Genomic DNA, 19,387 nt, shown 5'->3' with positions numbered 1-19,387 from the left:
TGACCAAGAGGGTACAGTGCCACTTACTGAACCACAAACTCTACTTCCTGCAACACCTCGGTTTTTGTAGTGGTCTCTTATCCAAGTACTGGCCCAGTCACATTCTGCTAAACTTGTGAAATCTAAAGCAGCACAGCTGCAGTTTGATAAGAGACTTGTGAAATAAATACAATAAATAGAATTTCTTTTCGGGCTGACACTATATTTTTTTAGTAGAATAAACGTCAATAAAAATAGGGGGCTTATCATGGAAATAACAACACAACCTCATCAATACGGGTACAAGACAGAAAGATGCATACATAAGAGTACACATATCTTCCAAAGAGCAGTTTTTATTGCCAGTGTGTAATGAATACTAAACAGCCAACATATCTGTCTCAAGGATTCTTCAGAAACAGCAGGAGCCCTTCACATTTGCTTTTCTTTTTCTTTCCAGTGAAGGCTCTTTGCAAATTCATGCCCCTTTGTAGTTTAGCATCCCCCTCAGGATAGCAGAACATTTCATTTTGGGGGAGCCATTAAGGTATGCAAGATTATTTTTAATTAATCTGCAGCTTTCAACCGGATCGCAAAACTTTCTCACATCAATTTTACATGTTGAGGCAGAACTGGTAACTCCAAGGACAGTCTAGACTGTGTGTCTGTATTACCATCTGACACTCAAATATTTGGGAGAGTCTCCTCTCAAATATCCGTTATAGAAGGGTTGCCTCTCACCCCCACAGACGTACACGTATCCTCAGTCAACCCTATTGAAAATTAAAAAGAATTCAAACTGTCTTTAAATTAACTGGGAAGTTTAAAAACTCAGCATCAGTCCAAGTTCTCAGCATAACACACAGGTTAATGTAACAGATCAGGTCTTACCTTAACTATGGTTATATCCAAGCCAGATAAATGTAAAATTGGGGCGGCATTCTTTTCAAAAAGGTTTCTTGCTTTTCTGGAGAAAGTAAGGGGGAAATTATTTAATCACTGAGGAGAGGGGGAGGGAGGTGGTGAAAATTCAAAGCAAAGAAAATCAAACAAAAAAAAGAGTACATGTTCTGTGGAACGAGTCTTTCAGCCTGTCTATCAAAAGTCAGTTGCAAGAGGTGGGTTTTGTTTTGGTCCAAATGTATGAATTTTCTAGACTGATTCTTAAGTATGTCAACTTTTTTATGCAGTCTTTATAAATGCAAAGGAGTTTTTTTAAACATGTTCCAAAAATAATTAGTAATAATCAAAACAAGAGCTTGAAAGAGTAATTTATTATTTAATACACAATTAATGTGTTATGGAACACTATGCCTTAAAGTCATGAAGGAAGCAAATTCTAGTTTTAAAGGGGAAATATTTTTAAAGTTACTTGTTCTATACATTATTTAGTAAGTTTAAAAACAAAAACTTTATCTGACCTTGATTTGGTAAAGCTTGCAAGCATTTTATGCCTGGAACTGCATAATAAAATAACTGTGCCATTAATTATACATTACTTGCAAGGAGCAGAGCCCGGGAATAGAAAACGGAGACTTTAAATTATGGACACTGTACATTTTTCAAAGATGAGTGGTTTGTCACAATTCCACCCCAGCGCCATAGGACAAAACATGCGTGACAAAGTACTTCCAGGACAGGTAACTCACTTGTCCTTTAATATTATTCACTGAACCCCTCCCCAGATGTGACAGGGAGTATAGCCAAATGGCAGGGATATACACCTGCATCGCCAGCCAGCAGACCATTTTTACCAACACAATTTTCAAGACAACTGTTGGCATCCTCTAGAAACCCAGCTTGGTGTCTTATTTAAGCATGTATACCATGCTCAGTGGCATGGTATGGGGCAGGACCCCTTGCCCAATGGCTGGCTTCCACGCAACAGGATCATTGGTTACCTCTGACCGTCACAAATGTGGAAGACACCATTATTGGTTATTATTGTTGCTGGGGAGGAAATCAAGGTCACTTGCAGGAAGGGAATACTGATGGCCCCAAAGCAGGAAACAAGAAAACCAGCAATGGAGGAAGCTTAAAATGATTTGGGATTCATTCTTTTAAACATAAACAACATTTTATTTAACTTCTGTATCTTGATCCAACATTTCTGGTGCAAATAACGTAAGGAAGAATTAGATAACACCAGGTTTGAGCGGAGTGGAGACAAACTTGAGCCTGACAGGATGGCTGGCCTTCACAATGAAGGACAGTTTAGAAGTATAAAGAAGGGGTGCGTGGGATTTGGGGAATGAAGTGTAAGGGGAATTTTACCCTTTGCAAGCTGCTGGATTGAGAAAAACTGTTGCTTTCTTCACCTGCATGTTGGAAGGAATCAACTGGTTGCCAAACACCTAAATAAGAAGAAAAAGAGGAGGAAACAGGGAGTTTCTCTTTTAAGTCACCGGTCACTACAGTTTTAAATAATGTACAACAAACATCATCATCATACCCTCACCCCACACTACATACAAATGCCTTCCCTGTCAGGCCTATCACATAGGTTTTCATATTAGCAGAGCCTACTATTATTATTATTATTATTATTATTAGTGATTCCTTGTTCCAGTGACACAGGGAATTTCAAAGGCTGAAGTCCTCCTGAGCAAATCTCTCAAGTCTCTGACTCCCACTACCATTCCTCTTTATTTCAGACCTAAATTTTCCTGCCACAGACAGAAATCTTGGGAGTTATTCTTGATCCTAAACTTCTTTTCCCTCCTACATATTCCTTGAACGTCTACCTACCACCACCTCCACAGCATGGCCAGAATTGGCCCTTGTTTTGACCCCATTTCTGCTGAAATCCTTACTAAGGCTGTAATCACTTACTAGGCTATTGGTATTCCGTCATGTACATTCTCCTTAAATTCATATTTTCTAAGCTTTCATCTAAAGGGGGAGGGAACGCTGCAACCAGACTACTTGCTCTCACAGAGAGCAGCACCTTCCCACGCCTGTGTTTTCAGACTCCATCAGTGGATTCCTATCCCACCTCTGTCCCCAGTTCTAAATAGCGCCCATGGTTCTCAGAGCTCTTCATGGACTTACTTCACTCAGCCTCTCATACCATCTGCTCACTCCATTCCTGACCATCTTTCTGTTCTCTTCCCACAATTCTTCATTGTGGGGATGGGCAAGGGAAGATTGTGCTCTCACTTGTGCTGCTGCACCTCTGTAAAACTGTCTCCTAGCTCACTGGAAGGCATCATCACTCCCATACCAAACCCTTACAGCCTTTATTATTACTACTTTTTGTTATTTGTATTGAAGTAGCACGTAGAAGCCCCAGTCATGGACCAGGGCCCCATTGTGCTAGGTACTGTACAAAGAACAAGATGATGGTCCTTGATTCCTTTTACACGGGAACCTCTTCAAAGCATTTTGTGATGCTGAACAAGGCAGCCACTATATACAAAAAAATCTCATATTTCAGTGATTAGCTGTTCAAAATAGTAATTAACTCCAATCATCACCTTTATTATGGGAACCCGAACTAAGAAAAAAATTATACAATTAAAAAATAAAATTCAATTATCCTTTTAAAGTAATTGGAAAAGCAGGGAAAGGAAAAAGGTGGATGAAAGTGGTTGGTGGGGGAGAAAAAAAAAAGGGGGGGGGGAATCAAACCATCAGCTTTTAAGTTTTATTTGAAAAACATCTGGGAAAAGCCACTGATTAAATTTTATTACAATTGTTTAAGGGAAATCAGCGAAAATGAGGGCCCTCATCAATAGTCCCCTGGTATGTTACAGCTGTTGAAAACAATTAATTATTCACTCTGGGGGAAATGTGATATATTTATTTGTTCTAAACAAACAACCTGTCACTCTTATGATTTATGACTAATGACAATCATTTCTTTATGTGATATACTTGAGGGTATTTCTGTAGAAAATTCCTGTTTTAAAGAGGGGAAATTAAAAATAATAAACAGAACAGTTTTTAAAAACTGTTTAAGAGTCCTCCATCATGAAAACAACACAGGAGCATATTTTAAAATGAGGTAATAATACATTTTAAGATAACATTTGAGAAGGTCAGTTTCTCTTTCATGTTACCTACCAATAGCCGAACTCTTTTACTCTTCACTTATATAGCACCTTTCACACAAATACGCTTCACAAATATTACTACACCACTTTAAGGTGTATTATAATCCCTATTTTACAGAGGGAGCAGCTGAAGAGCAATGTGACAAAACAGAAAGTTCCTTAACGTCCTCAGAGGTCCAACAAGAGTAAGATTCAGAACAACGTCAGCCAATCAGATTACATTTGCAAACGAGCATATATATATATGTAGGTCAATGACAGCTAACTTATTCACAAGAAGGAGTTGTAAAAAGTTTTAAATGGTCTGGTGGGTCCCGTAAAGTAGAATTTTAGATGGTCATGTAACATCACAAGGTGATGAATGTTCAAATCACCATACCCTGATAGAGTCTTTGCTTGAAATGTAGATGTACTGGTCGCTTTAGCACACAGCTTGCTCCTTCCTGAAGTCTGTATGCACAGGACTTGCAATATGCTTAAGAATTCAATGAAGAATTGATATTTTAAAAATTAGCATCTCTTGTATCTCTTGTATTATTCTTTCACTGGACCGGTCTTTTAGTCTATCTTCCTTGGATTTTTATTATTTAAATGGCACCAGAAGTATGCATGGCATTTTGCAAACAATTAAACATTACTCTTTTCCTGAGGATCTTACAGTCTAGAGGTCTGATCCTATCAGCTCTTGCTGCTGCTTCAATATATGTTTTTATGTCACACTCAGCACCACCATTTTGATGATAAATGCACTTATGGAAATTAAGAGATTGAAAAGAACTACTCATCCACCTAGTCTATCACCTTTCCAATGCAGGACAGTTCCCTGGAGGATAGTCTCCTGCGCTTTATCCACTGCAGTTTAAAGTGTCTCAGAAGATGGTGTTTCCACCCTTTCATTTATGAGACTAATCCATAATCTAACATATCCTATCTTTATGACTTTCCCAATACACAGGCAAAATTTACCTTTCCTTAATTTCAAATCCATTACTTCTAAGGTAGTTCTATCTCCTTGTTCCACCCTAAGCAACTCTCCCTTTTTGCAATGACATCCTTCTGACACTATGCACATTTAGTTCTTTTACGCTTTCTGTTGGAATTATCAATAATATTTGAAATGATAAATATTAATATGGGAAACCACTAAACACTAATTTAACCATAAATTATTTTATTAAATCCAAAGGCCAAATCTTATACAATTGCTCTAAACATACCTAAATAATAGGCAATTTACTACATCCAAACAGTAGCAAAACATTTATAAGTATTTGATCAAGACACTTACAAATAGGCTAAACCTAGGGGTGCTTAGACTCAAAGTGGTCAGCTCCGATGTGGTCAGGCAGGCATTAGCAATGAACCCTTTAAGAGTTTACTTTTTATATCCTTTAACAAACAAGTGATGTAATTGCCAAGTACCGACTTTAGCGAAAAAACAAACAAACAGTTTCACCCTTCTTTCCAGTCTTAATCCAGATAAGATTTACAACCTCCTTTCCTCTCCTCCTCCTTGCTGCCCAACAGTTTTCCCACTGCACCTGGATTCGGGGGGGAGGAGGCTTTTGTTTGTGCTCTTTGTTTGGGAGTGTGTTCGCTCTTGGGACTGAGAGGGACCAGACATCAATCCAGGTTCTCCACATCTTTTTAAACAAGTCTCTCCTATTTCAAACTTGTAAGTAAAAAGCCAGGCAAGGTGTCTTAGTTTTACTTTGTTTTCTCAACTTGTAAATGTACCTTTTACTAGAGTGTTTATCTTTGTTTGCTGTACTTTGAACCTAAGACTAGAGTCCTCTGAGCTCTTTAAGTTTGATTACCCTGTAAAGTTATTTTCATACTGATTTTACAGAGATGATTTTTACCTTTTTCTTTCATTAAAAGCCTTCTTTTTAAGAACCTGATTGATTTTTCCTTGTTTTAGATCCAAGGGGGTTGGATCTGTATTCACCAGGAGTTGGTGGGAGGAAGGAGGGGGGATGGTTAATTTCTCCTTGTTTTAGATCCCAGGGGGGTTGGATCTGTATTCACCAGGAGTTGGTGGGAGGAAGGAGGGGGGATGGTTAATTTCTCCTTGTTTTAGATCCCAGGGGGGTTGGAACTGTATTCACCAGGAGTTGGTGGGAGGAAGGAGGGGGGATGGTTAATTTCTCCTTGTTTTAAGATCCAAGGGGTTTGGATCTGCATTCACCAGGGAATTGGTAAAGGTCTCTCAAGGCTTCCCAGGAAAGGGAACTAGCCTTGGGATGGTGGCAGCGGACCAGACCTAAACTGGTAGTTAAACTTAGAAGTTTTCATGCAGGCCCCTATATTTGTACCCTAAAGTTCAAAGTGGGGATTCAGCCTTGACAGTTGCCTACCCCTGGTCTAGAGCAACTGATATTTTCTATCAGAATTAGTGGAGAATTTGAATGTATAAATGTGGGGAAATACACTGATTTATTGTGAGCAGAGTTCATGGGGAAAGGTTGGATATTGAAAAGGTTCTCTTATACTTTGATCAGGCTCGGGGTCCATAGACTTTCTTCTGGCGAGAAGCTGCACAGCCTGAATCACGCTGCTGAGAACACTCTTCCTCGCAGCACTTAGTCTAAATTGGGGTTTCTCCATGGGCCTCACTATTGAGCAGTTACCTTGGGTGAAGGTGTCTGAGGAGAAAAATAATTTACACCCACACCTCTCGGCGGGCCAATACTACAGTGATGGGCGATGGTTCAGAGCCCTACGAGAGCCCTTGTCAAGGTTCTGGCACGGGGAGCATGATCAGAACAAGCTTTGGTTGGCACAGGCAAGGAGGCAGTAAGACTGTTGGAAATATCTACTGTGTCAACAGTGGAATGAGAATGGTGTGTGCAGTGGTGCTGTCCCTGGGAAACAGCACCCACGCCAATGAAAGAATACTTGGTAAGAGCAGGCTTCCCTTGCAGGAACACTACAGTAAGAAGTCTGCCCTAGTTAACTGGCCTTACAGACCCCAGATAGCAGAAGTAGATGTGTAAAGAGAAAGTAGTGAGACCAATGCTCCCAAAGGACAACTACGCAGACTTTCACTAGAAGCTAATATTCTCCTCGGTGACCTAAGTGAAATAAGTTGATGGTCTCCGTCCACTTCTTTGTGGACAAGTAGGATTATTACAAAATCAGCCACCACAACTGATACCCTCATTACAAATCTTGATAGACACACACAGGATTGAAACCTGGGCAAGGATACTGGCTATCCCATCAGCCCCAGAGATAATCTCTCTAGGTTAAAATTAGCATAAAGCAGCTTGCATGGTTTCTGCTGTACCTATTTTATGGTATATATAAAATTTCAGTCTCCACTCCTGTCGATCCATTTCCTCTTCACTATCACTTTGCAGACAGATGGAATAATTAAATCTCCATAACTGAAGGACTATGCAAACTGAATAGTACCAAGAACTACCTACAACTGCATTGTTTATTATGGCACTGAATTACAGGTACAATTAAGTACACCAGCCTGTTGAAGGAAGGGGGCCTCATTCATCCTGGGGCTTCGTAGCAAAACCCCCCACCCCACCCTCCCCAAAAAAACCCACCACCATTCAAAACAAACAACACAGCCAGCATCCCTGTCAGGTTTGTCACGTAGATGAGACCTGCTGAGAGAATCTCAGGAGTCCTGCACAACTGAGATAAGATGGGGATTTTAATCTAATTGTATCATATTAAATGGTATTACCTGGGCTTCCTGGCATGCAGCTCTCCTTAGCAGGTTATCACTATCAGGAAAAAGAAAGGAGAGAATGGACGTTAAATAATATAAGTTTAAGGAGCTAAGGCAGAAATGGTTAGTTTTTTTCAAAACATATACATCTGCCCTCTTTCTACTGCTTTGACACCCAGTAAAATATCAGGCTGAGACCTTTAAACACCATATGGAAAACATTCTACATAAGAATAATTTTGCTTTTTATATATATATATATATATATATATATATATATATATATATATATATATATATCTCACATGTACATTTATGTATTTTTTCTAGCTATTACCCCCTTTTTCATTATTAAAGACCAGGGTTCCAGGTATAATAATTTACAAGGCCCTAAATCTCTAGCTATTATGGTTGTGAATAAAACCTTCAGATTGTGAACTGAACTTAAACTAATGCAGCAACTGCTATCTGCCTGAGTCTGCCTGTAGCCTGAAACAATAACTCAGAAAGACGTAAATTACCCCATACACCTTAGTGTATGTAACAATACACATACACAATATACATACACAGAGCTGTAACAATTAAGTCTTGTAGTGTATCAGTACTATTTCACTACTGATCATTTCAGCAGAAATTCTAGACTAAATGTACTTATTTGTCATTAGTAAATGTAGTGGTGGATAATGGGCCAGGGTGTAGTGGGTCAATTAGCTAATAATAAAATTTGCTTGGCTGGGGAAGAGAAGGTTACCTACCTTGTGCAGTAACTGAGATTCTTTAAATTTCATTTCAGGACGAAATGCAGAGATAAAATTTCTCGATACTTTAAATGACTGCTTCATGGAGCAGCTGGTACGGGAACCCACAAGGGGACAGGCAACTCTAGATTTAGTCCTGAGTGGAGCGCAGGAGTTGGTCCAAGAGGTAACTATAACAGGACCGCTTGGAAATAGTGACCATAATACAATAGCATTCAACACCCCTGTGGTGGGAAGAACATCTCAACAGCCCAACACTGTAGCATTTAATTTCAAAAGGGGGAACTATGCAAAAATGAGGGGGTTAGTTAAACAGAAGTTAAAAAGTACAGTGACTAAAGTGAAATCCCTGCAAGCTGCATGGGCACTTTTTAAAGACACCATAATAGAGGCCCAACTTCAATGTATACCCCAAATTAAGAAACAGTAAAAGAACTAAAAGAGAGCCACCGTGGCTTAACAACCATGTAAAAGAAGCAGTGAGAGATAAAAAGACTTCCTTTAAAAAATGGAAGTCAAATCCTAGTGAGGGAAATAGAAAGGAGCATAAACACTGCCAAATTAAGTGCAAGAATGTAATAAGAAAAGCCAAAGAGGAGTTTGAAGAACGGCTAGCCAAAAACTCCAAAGGTAATAACAAAATGTTTTTTAAATATATCAGAAGCAGGAAGCCTGCTAAACAACCAGTGGGGCCCCTTGATGATCGAGATACAAAAGGAGCGCTTAAAGACAATAAAGTCATTGTGGAGAAACTAAATGGAGTCTTTGCTTCAGTCTTCACGGCTGAGGATGTTAGGGAGATTCCCAAACCTGAGCCAGCTTTTGTACGTGACAAATCTGAGGAACTGTCACAGATTGAAGTACTTGTGGCACCTTAGAGACTTAGTCTCTAAGGTGCCACAAGTACTCCTGTTCTTTTTGCGGATACAGACTAACACGGCTGCTACTCTGAAACAGATTGAAGTGTCACTAGAGGAGGTTTTGGAATTAATTGATAAACTTAACATTAACAAGTCACCAGGACCAGATGGCATTCACCCAAGAGTTCTGAAAGAACTCAAATGTGAAGTTGCGGAACTATTAACTAAGGTTTGTAACCTGTCCTTTAAATCGGCTTCTGTACCCAATGACTGGAAGTTAGCTAACGTAACGCCAATATTTAAAAAGGGCTCTAGAGGTGATCCTGGCAATTATAGACCGGTAAGTCTAACATCGGTACCGGGCAAATTAGTCGAAACAATAGTTAAGAATAAAATTGTCCAACACATAGAAAAACCAACTGTTGAGCAATAGTCAACATGGTTTCTGTAAAGGGAAATCGGGTCTTACTAATCTATTAGAGTTCTTTGAAGGGGTCAACAAACATGTGGACAAGGGGGATCCAGTGGACATAGTGTACTTAGATTTCCAGAAAGCCTTTGACAAGGACCCTCACCAAAGGCTCTTACGTAAATTAAGTTGTCATGGGATAAAAGGGAAGGTCCTTTCATGGATTGAGACCTGATTAAAAGACCAGGAACAAAGGGTAGGAATTAATGGTAAATTCTCAGAAAGGAGAGGGGTAACTAGTGGTGTTCCCCAAGGGTCAGTGCTCGGACCAATCCTATTCAACTTATTTATAAATGATCTGGAGAAAGGAGTAAACAGTGAGGTGGCAAAGTTTGCAGATGATACTAAACTGCTCAAGATAGTTAAGACCAAAGCAGACTGTGATGAACTTCAAAAAGATCTCACAAAACTAAGTGATTGGGCAACAAAATGGCAAATGAAATTTCATGTGGATAAATGTAAAGTAATGCACATTGGAAAAAATAACCCCAACTATACATACAATACGATGGAGGCTAATTTAGCTACAAGTCAGGAAAAAGATCTTGGAGTCATCGTGGATAGTTCTTTGAAGATGTCCGCGCAGTGTGCAGAGGCGGTCAAAAAAGCAAACAGGATGTTAGGGATCATTAAAAAGGGGATAGAGAATAAGACTGAGAATATATTATTGCCCTTATATAAATCGATGGTATGCCCACATCTCGAATACTGCATACAGATGTGGTCTCCTCATCTAAAAAAGATATACTGGCACTAGGAAAGGTTCAGAAAAGGGCAACTAAAATGATTAGGGGTTTGGAATGGGTCCCATATGAGGAGAGATTAAAGAGACTAGGACTCTTCAGCTTGGAAAAGAGGAGACTAAGGGGGGGATATGATAGAGGTATATAAAATCATGAGTGATGTGGAGAAAGTGGATAAGGAAAAGTTATTTACTTATTCCCATAATACAAGAACTAGTGGTCATCAAATGAAATTAATAGGCAGCAGGTTTAAAACAAATAAAAGGAAGTTCTTCTTCACGCAGCGCACAGTCAACTTGTGGAACTCCTTACCTGAGGAGGTTGTGAAGGCTAGGACTATAACAGCGTTTAAAAGAGAACTGGATAAATTCATGGTGGTTAAGTCCATTAATGGCTATTAGCCAGGATGGGTAAGGAATGGCGTCCCTAGTCTTGTTTGTCAGAGGCTGGAGATGGATGGCAGGAGAGAGGGTGGGTAGTGGAGCACCTGCAAGGACAACCATCTCAAAGAACCTCAGTTACTGCACAAGTCGAGTAACCTTCTCTTCTTCTTCAAGGAGCGTCCCCTGTGGGTGCTCCACTTTAGGTGACTGAAGAGCAGTGCCCCTCAGAGTTGATGTATGTATGATGGAAAGCACTGATAGACCAAAATGAGTGTCTGCAGCTGACAGCTGTTCCAGGGCATAATGTTTGGTGAAAGTATGGGGCGATGCCCAGGTAGCTTCTTTACAAATATCCATGATGGGTACATGTTTGAGAAAAGCTATGGATGTGGACATCTCTTTAGTGGAGTGTGTGCGAAGTCCAGAAGGAGCTTGCAAATTGTAATTTTGGTAACATAGTTTGATACAATTAAGAGATCCATTTAGAGAGTCTCTGTTTAGAAATGGTCTGGCCTTTAGATCGTTCTGTTGTGGATATGAATAGCCAGAATGATTTTCTGAATGTTTTTGTTCTCTCTATATAGAACGCCAGCACTCTGCGGACATCTAGTGTGTGAAGGGACGCCTCCCTGTTGTTGGCGTGCGGCTTGGGGAAGAATACAGGTAAATAAATGGATTCATTGAGATGGAAGAGGGAGGCGACCTTGAGTATGAATTTAGGGTGTGGGCGTAGGATGACTTTGTCCTTGAGGAATTGGTATAAGCTGGGTGTGCCATTAGGGCACCCAACTCTCCCACCCTTCATGCTGATGTGATAGCTACTAAAAAAGGTAACCTTCATGGATAAGTGTAGGAACGAGCAGGTCACTAGTGGTTCAAAGGGTTTCCCCATGAGAGCATGGAGAACAAGGTTGAAGTCCCACATAGGGGTCAGGTCCCTTAAATGTGGGGTAAGTGTTCTCTATACCCTTGAGAAAGCGCTTAGTCAGTGGATGGGTGAAGACCGTGAGTCCGTCCACCTTGTCGTGAAAGGTGGTGATGGCTGATAAGTGCACTCTGAGTGAGCTAGTCGAGAGGCCTGATTTTTTTAGTGTCAATATGCACTCAAGGATAGTCGGTAATGGGGCCGATTGTGGAATGATTTGTTTGTCTCAGCACCAAATGGAGAATCTTTGCCACTTGGGTGCGTATGTTTTTCATGTGGAGGGATGTCGGCTGTGAAGTAGAATGTCTTGGACCTCCTTGGAACAGCGCGTTTTGAGTTCTGCCATCCCTGGATTAGCCATGCCTTGAGACAAAGTGCTGGAATGCTGGGGTGACGGAGGCGTCCTGTATCCTGTGTCAGTAGGTGAAGCAGGAGGGGAAGGGTTTGTGGGTCAGGTATGGGAACCATGTTTGTCTGGGCCATGTTGGTGCAATCAAGATGACTCTGGATTTGTCTTGTCTGATCTTATGTAGGACACGACTCAACAGAAGGATCAGGGGGAAGGTGTACAGGAGCAGGGCCTCCCATTTGTTAAGGAAGGGGTCTCAGAGAGTTGTGTCCCAGTTCCCCTCGGGAGCAGTATTGTGGGTATTTGGCATTGTGGGTCGTGGCGAAAATGTCAGTTGAGGGGAATCCGCATTGTCAGAAAGTAGTTTGCAGAATTTGTGGGTCTAGTTCCCTCTCGTGCATCCGTGAGAAGTTCCTGCTGAGGTAGTCTGCTGTGGCATTCTGGTTTCCAAGTAGATAGGATACCGTGATGTGTATGTTGTTGGAGATGCACCATTGCCAGAGGCGAACTGCTTCTGTGCAGAGCAGGTAAGATCGGGCCCCTCCTTGGCAATTTATATAAAAACAGTCACCAAATTGTCCATGAGAATCTGGAAGTTTTGTTGCAGATCGGGGGGAGAAAGTGACGGCAGGCATTTCGAACTGCTCAAAGCTCCAGTAGATTTATGTGGAGATTTTACTCCTCTAGGGACCATCAGCCCTGGATGATGATGTCGGCCAAGTGTGCCCTCCATTCCTACCAGAGAGGCGTCTATGGTAATAGTGACTGATGGGGTTTCCCTTTCGAAGCCGGAGAGATGGAGCGATGAATCCCTCTGCATGACAACGGACGTGGCGATGGAGCGATCCACCGTGTCAGCAGAATCCAGAGAAGCCTGCAAAACAGTTCTGGTGATGAGGAAACCTTCTGCTATATCAGCTTTATATTGCTTTTTTTTGTCAGCTGTGATGTGCTCAATAAAAGATGACATCTGAGAAAAAATAGTGTGTGTGTACTTGGCCAGTAACGCAGAATAGTTTGCTATGCGAAACTGGAGGGTCGCTGATGAATAGGCTTTCCTGCCGAAGAGGTCTAGCCGTTTCCAATCTTTACCATGGGGGTGGGGGGTTGGTTTGATGTTGCTTCCCCCTTTGATTAAATGCCTCTATCAATAATGAGTTTGGAGTAAGGTGGGTAAACAAAAACTCAGCTCCTTTAGCCGGCACGCAGTACTTGTCAGATCACTCACAAGGAGGTGGGGTCGTGGCTGGAGTCTGCCATACAGTATTTGCTTTGTCCAGGATGGCAGCTTTAATGGGTAGTGCTATCTTGGATAAAGGAGAAACTTGCAATATATCTGTCAGCTTATGTTGAGTCTCGGGTAACTCCGCCATGAGCTGTCTAATGAATCAGCTACTCTTTTAAACAAATCCTGAAAGGGTAGCTGGGAGGGTGTGACCCTCCGGCCTGTCCACAGATTCTTCAGCTTCCTCCTCCAGCAGTTCTGGGGAAGCTGGAGCAGATGGCGGAGGCAATTGCTGTGTCATGGACCTAGGTGGACTGGATGGCTGGGTGTTTTGGGCTCTGTATAACGCCCATGGATCCCAGTAGAAGTGGGAAGGCCATGGGAGAGGGCACCCACTGTGGGGGTTGCCAACCCACGCCCTGTGGCTGAGCGGGCCCAGGTTTAGGAAAGGGGTGGTGAGGTGTGCCCGCTAGTGTCTCCATCACTGGAGAGAGGAGGGGGCTGAGCCAGAGGTGTAGTGATAAAGCTTGGCCCTGACCTGGCCGGGGTGCCATCGGTGCCAAAGAGAGGAGTTCCAGGGGTGGAAGCAATGAGCAGCTCCGCATGGCTAACAAGCTGTTGCGGTATCGGGAGACTCGGTCCCGAGCACAGGCAAGCTCAGGCTGGGAACCAGAGGGAGCGTTCTCGGTGCCTCAGACTTGTCATATTGTATTGGTGCAGCAGGTGGTGCCATAATGCTGCTCTGTGCCTGAGGTGTCTGTTCCCTCAGTGCTGACCTATGAGGCTTAGTTTTGCTGCTAGGAGAGCGAGACTGCACAGGGTCTCTCTCTCCTCAGGATGTCTCAGTATCAGACCCGGTGCCTCGCGGTCCAGCGCTCTGAGTGCCGTCTGTGTCCTGGACTCGGGGTCAGAGGGATCTCTCCATCATTAAAAGTTTTAATTGACAGTCCCTGGCCTTTCTTGTCCACGCTGTGAGTTTCTTGCAGTGGGGACACTTTTGGGTAACACGTGTCTCCCCCAGGCAACGGACACACTGTGAGTGGCCGTCTGTCACTGGTATTGAGAGTCTGCAGGTCAGACAGCGCTTGTAACCTGGAGAGCCAGGCATGTCTGAGGGGCTAGCTGAATGAAGAATGGGAATAGTCCCAGTCTAATGCCTCTTCAGCAACTGCCTGCCTGAGGCAGGGAGAAAAATGAAAAAGTTTTTGGTTTTTTTAAATGTGAAAACTAAAGAAAAATGAATGGAGAGATAAACAATGAGGAAAATTACTGAGAAAAAAGCAGAGATTAAAGAAATTTGAGAGCAGATAAGGGTGCTGCTGTCATTTCGACCGGAAGTCAAGGGCGGTAGAGAAGGAACTGGTTGGCGGTTGGCTGTGCTCGTGAGATAGCCGCTCAGAGTAGCGCGAGATGGCTGCCACACGTGCGCAGCCAACCGGGCACTGCTATCACAAGTCTCCAACTAGAAGCGCAGGGCGCCAAGACACCTAAAGTGAAGCACCCATAGGGACACTCCTTGAAGAAAAAAAAAGAATTCAAACCCCGTCTCCTGAAGTAGTCACTTCTGCCCTTACGCAAAAGAAGGTGAGAAGATGCATCGTCTTCCACAGTACCAAAAGCCCCAACTGCCTTCTAAATACCAAAACCACCTCCCACACCTTTCTTCTGAGCACCAAAAGCATCCCTAGCATCCCCCTGAAAATTTTTGAAGGGTAGGTCACTGTCAATACAAAAATCGCCAGCACAATGCAAATTTAAAATCTGTAGGGAGTGCATAATAAATTTCAAAACAAATGCTGATTGGACAGGACTGGGGGCAGTGAGGGAAAAAGCAACTGGAGGGCAGGGCAGCCCATTTCTGGAGTCCCTGAACTGTGTCAGCAACTCTTGTCAGGCCTGACATACTTACTATACATTTCACACTGTTGTCATGATTTATACCCAAAAAGGTGGTATGTAACATATTGTGGGACAACTAACAACTCATGGATCATTAATATTCTTGTGTGATGTACGTACAGGTGTGTACAAAGAGTTATGGATATGTGCTAGAATTACGTTCTTAAAATGTGTTTGGCAAGCAATGCATAAGCCCAGTCTGCCCTAGACAAAGGGCTGTATTTGCTGGTCATCAAGCAGAGACAATGAAGGCACATTTACTTAAAAGGTAAGCAAAGCCATCAACCTAGGAAGTTGGGGAGATATCATTACAGATTCACACTCCCCCAAGATGTTAAGTAACTGAATCAACTGATGGAATACAATATTACTGTATTATAAAAGTGTGTCAAGTAAGATCTTTTATAAAAGATCATGACATACTGGTGATTAATATCATTGTGAAATGTCCGTATTAACACCATATGAAGAAATATGGATACTTAATGATATTATGTTTTAAATATCTGTGACCAAACACAGGGAGAAACAGGTTCTCTCACAGATAGGAGGAAGGGCAGCCATTTACCTGTCTCCAATTAGATTAAGCAGTGTGACCAAAAACAATGGAAGCCCCATTTCCATATGCATCAGCAGGGGGATGGGATGTCTGGAGGCAGGGAAGAATAGCATGAGCTGATCATGAGTCTGGGGACAAACCAGTGAGTTTGGGAAGATACAAGGAGAGAGAGAGGACACCATCTTGGCATTTCATCAATGGACAGACACAAGGAACTAGAGTTCTTGCAAGTTAAGAAAGACGGTCCTTCAACCAAGAAGTCTCTGGAAACTGAACATAGGTGAGAAACCTGCTTAGGCAAAGATCTGTCACGTACAAGAGAAAATAGCACCTTTGTACTTCTGAGGAAGGTCCTGACGGAGAGAAAGTCAGACATGGCTGGGAAGAAAAAGACTAGTAAGAAATCTACCTTGAACCAAGGCTGTAGCTCGTTGAGTTAAGTCTTAGCCACTGGAAAGTGTATTTTACTTTTATTTTCTTGTAACCATTTTTTGTCTTTATCCCTTGAACTTGAATTCACTTAGAACCACTCTCTTCTTGTTAATAAACTTATTTAACTTTTAATCCTAACCAACCCAGTTCTGTGTTTGAACCGAAGCAATTGTTAACTCCAGCTAAAGCAACAAACCACTGTGTGTTTGTCTCTTTGAAGAAGCAATGGACCTTCTCTCTCCTCTGAATGCTCCAGGAGAGTGCTGGACATTCAGGGTAGACAGTTCTGGGGAAATTCAGGACTGGGGGCGTGCTGGGGTCACTCAGCAAGTCATAACCAAGGCTGCTGGAAACCAGGCTGGTATCAGAGTGCTGAACCAGGCCTGCACACCACACAGATACTCAGACAACAGCATGCTTCTCCAGACATGGAGCTACAGCAGCAGAGCATTTTAAGGCATCCAGGGTTACAGGACAGATGGTGACAGTGACACAACCTACTACTGGTCTAGGTTGCACTCCAGAATGTGACACCTTGTTAAAGGCATCTGCATTAAAACAGGATCATCGATTCATACAAATTCACAATCTTAGGCTGTTTATCCCTCACTCAGAATCAGATAGTCTGCTCTTTGTTACATCACCATTGGTTACTGTAGCAGTCAATCGTGATGCCACAAAAGCAGAGGAATGGTGATTTCAGGTGAGGAATAAATTAGGGGAACAAATGAATTGACTTAGCAACACAAAAGCCATGGAAATAGCCTTAGTAATAACAAAAAGACAAAAGGAAGGCTAAAACAAGAGAGAAAGCATATAAATAATATATCCTCCAAATAGTGCCTAATTAGAATATTTATCAAAGTTTTCCTCAGAGGCAGCAGCATTCCTTTAACCTAATGTTTACTCTTTAAAACTAAAGTAATAAATCATTTGTATTAAAAAACAGGAACATTACTTCCAGAAGTGACAGATTTGTGACTAATTGCAGTAATTTTACTACGGAATAATAGTTAACGCAATTCCAGCTCTGAAATGGATTGCATGTCAAATATTTCCCTACATTGCTATACTGAGTGCCAGGGTAACAGAACCCTCACGGCTAATTCCAAACAGTAAACCATGAAGTTATTAATATAGCCCAGTAAGTCCATACTGCACCACTGACTAGATACTTCAGCCCCACCTTCAACCTTCTGGTCTCAGCTCAGTAAGTAAATTATGGCTTGGACTAGGCTATCCCCAATACCAATTCTCCCGTGTCCTACAGCAGTTATCAGATGGCATGATCTTGTTGTTCATACCCCGTGCTGACCTCCAAGAGCGAGGCAGCACTCCCAGCACTCCATTATTGGTGGAGAACCTCTACTTTAAAATTCACTGTCTCTTGTGATCCACCAAAGCCTGAGTTTGATGGATTTGAGGCTATAGAGCAAGATGAATCCATCCAAACCAATTTTCAGCCCAGGAGAAGATAGTACCTTATTAATAGATAGGGAGTTCTTTGTCAACAGATGAGTATGGTTAATTTTTAAGGCCATATTATTTGGACATTTATGTGCAACAATCAGGGTCCAGACACCCTACGGTGGGGGGGGGGGGCGAGGGAGAACAGAAGACCTGAACCCCAAAAATAAGCAACTGAATCAACTGATTGCATACAATATTATACTATAAAAGTATATCGAGTTTTATACTATAAAAGTACATCTTTTATGAAAGCCAGGGACACACTGGTGATTAATATTATTGTGTGAGGTATGTATGGTTAGCATGTAAAGAGTTACATGTGTGCAGGAAATATGTTCTTAAAATGTGTTTGGGAGGCAGAGCATAAAAGGCAGCCTTCCCTAGACAAAAGAACATATATTTATCTGTCTGACCAGCTTGGTTACACACAGAGGACAATGGAAGTACATTTACATACAAGGTAAACAAAGCCATCAAGCTAAAGGAGCTGGGGAGAAGACCATTTAACAATCACATCTGCAGTGCTGCATCTGCACAAAAGGAAGCCTTCATGGCTCTTGAAGCAGAGACAAGAGACTTGTATAACATAAGGGGGACAAAAATACTTTAGTTATCCATCACTGAGGGGACTGGGGGTTCAGTGCCCTCTGAGCCTGTGAAGATGGGGAGTAATATCTTTGTGTCTCTGGACAAAGATAATAACTTGCTGAAATTGACTTTTAGTCACTAGAAAGCATGTTTTGTTTTGTATGTAACTATATTTGTTTTTATAGTCTTACCATCACAAACTTCTGTTCATTGTTAATAAACTTATTCTTCTTTTATTACAAAACCATCTCTGTGCTGTGTATTATAGCAAAGTGTGAGTCTTCAGCTAAACTATCAGGCTGGTATGTGTTCTGTGTCTTTGGAGGCAGCAAACTTAACTTCTGTGAGTGTCCAGTGAGAGGGACCAGACACTGCAGGGAGAAGTCTCTGGGGAACTCTGGAGTTCACTGATTGTTACCTGCAAGGCAAGATTTGGATTGACAGTGTCCTGAATAGTCTGTTGGCAAAACAGACAAGCTGGCGTATCAGGAAGCTGACACATAGCTTAGCAACAGCAAAGCTCTTACTTGATGAGGCTGAGAGGGGTAACACAGTGGCTTACAATTCTGGGAACCAAGCAGGACGTCCCATCATGCTCTCTTTAATATTTGTATTCAAGGCCAGATATGGTGACTGTGGGCAAGTAATACAAAAATAATCCCATGGACCAACTTACACAAACTGCAAGTTTAAACCAGGACATTCCATAAAGTTTGCAGCTTCTGCAGTTCTCATACCAACTTTCAGATGCAGGTTGTCTACAGTGAGCTGTCAAGTCACTGATATGCTAAACAGTCTCATCAGAGCATGCGCATGACACTTCCAAACACAGGAACTGCTGCCACTGGTGGTTTTTCATTCATTCATTTCCTTCTTTGTAAATTTTTAGATTCAGTATATATTTATTTAAGTCATAATTGTTTTCACCGCATGGTTGGTGCTACCCCTTATTTTCTAGGGTCAAAGTGGGCGAAGTTATGAGCCAGTACTTTTTCCAAG

The 19,387-nt window shown here is 41.9% G+C and overlaps 1 protein-coding gene and 1 long non-coding RNA gene across 2 annotated transcripts in view; one reads left to right on the top strand and one right to left on the bottom strand.

Moving 5' to 3' along the window:
- The window catches only part of AGK (acylglycerol kinase), a 56,979-nt gene that overhangs the window by 22,749 nt on the left and 14,843 nt on the right, over positions 1-19,387 (bottom strand). The window contains exons 3-5 of the mRNA XM_054034041.1: positions 7,741-7,780; positions 2,254-2,333; positions 871-946 (exon numbers count right to left, since the gene is read on the bottom strand). Coding sequence (XP_053890016.1) covers positions 871-946; positions 2,254-2,333; positions 7,741-7,780 — 196 coding nt within the window. The remainder of the gene's footprint in view (positions 1-870; positions 947-2,253; positions 2,334-7,740; positions 7,781-19,387) is intronic.
- On the top strand, positions 5,537-13,172 carry LOC128840259 (uncharacterized). Its single transcript, XR_008445625.1, has 3 exons — positions 5,537-5,709; positions 11,526-11,604; positions 12,903-13,172. It is a non-coding gene; the product is annotated as an uncharacterized LOC128840259 (long non-coding RNA).

Source organism: Malaclemys terrapin, chromosome 1 (assembly GCF_027887155.1).
Source record: "Malaclemys terrapin pileata isolate rMalTer1 chromosome 1, rMalTer1.hap1, whole genome shotgun sequence".
In the NCBI taxonomy this organism is placed as follows: Eukaryota; Metazoa; Chordata; order Testudines; family Emydidae; genus Malaclemys; species Malaclemys terrapin.
The sequence above is the reverse complement of the archived record's forward strand: the minus strand, read 5'-3'. Positions and strand labels throughout refer to the sequence as shown.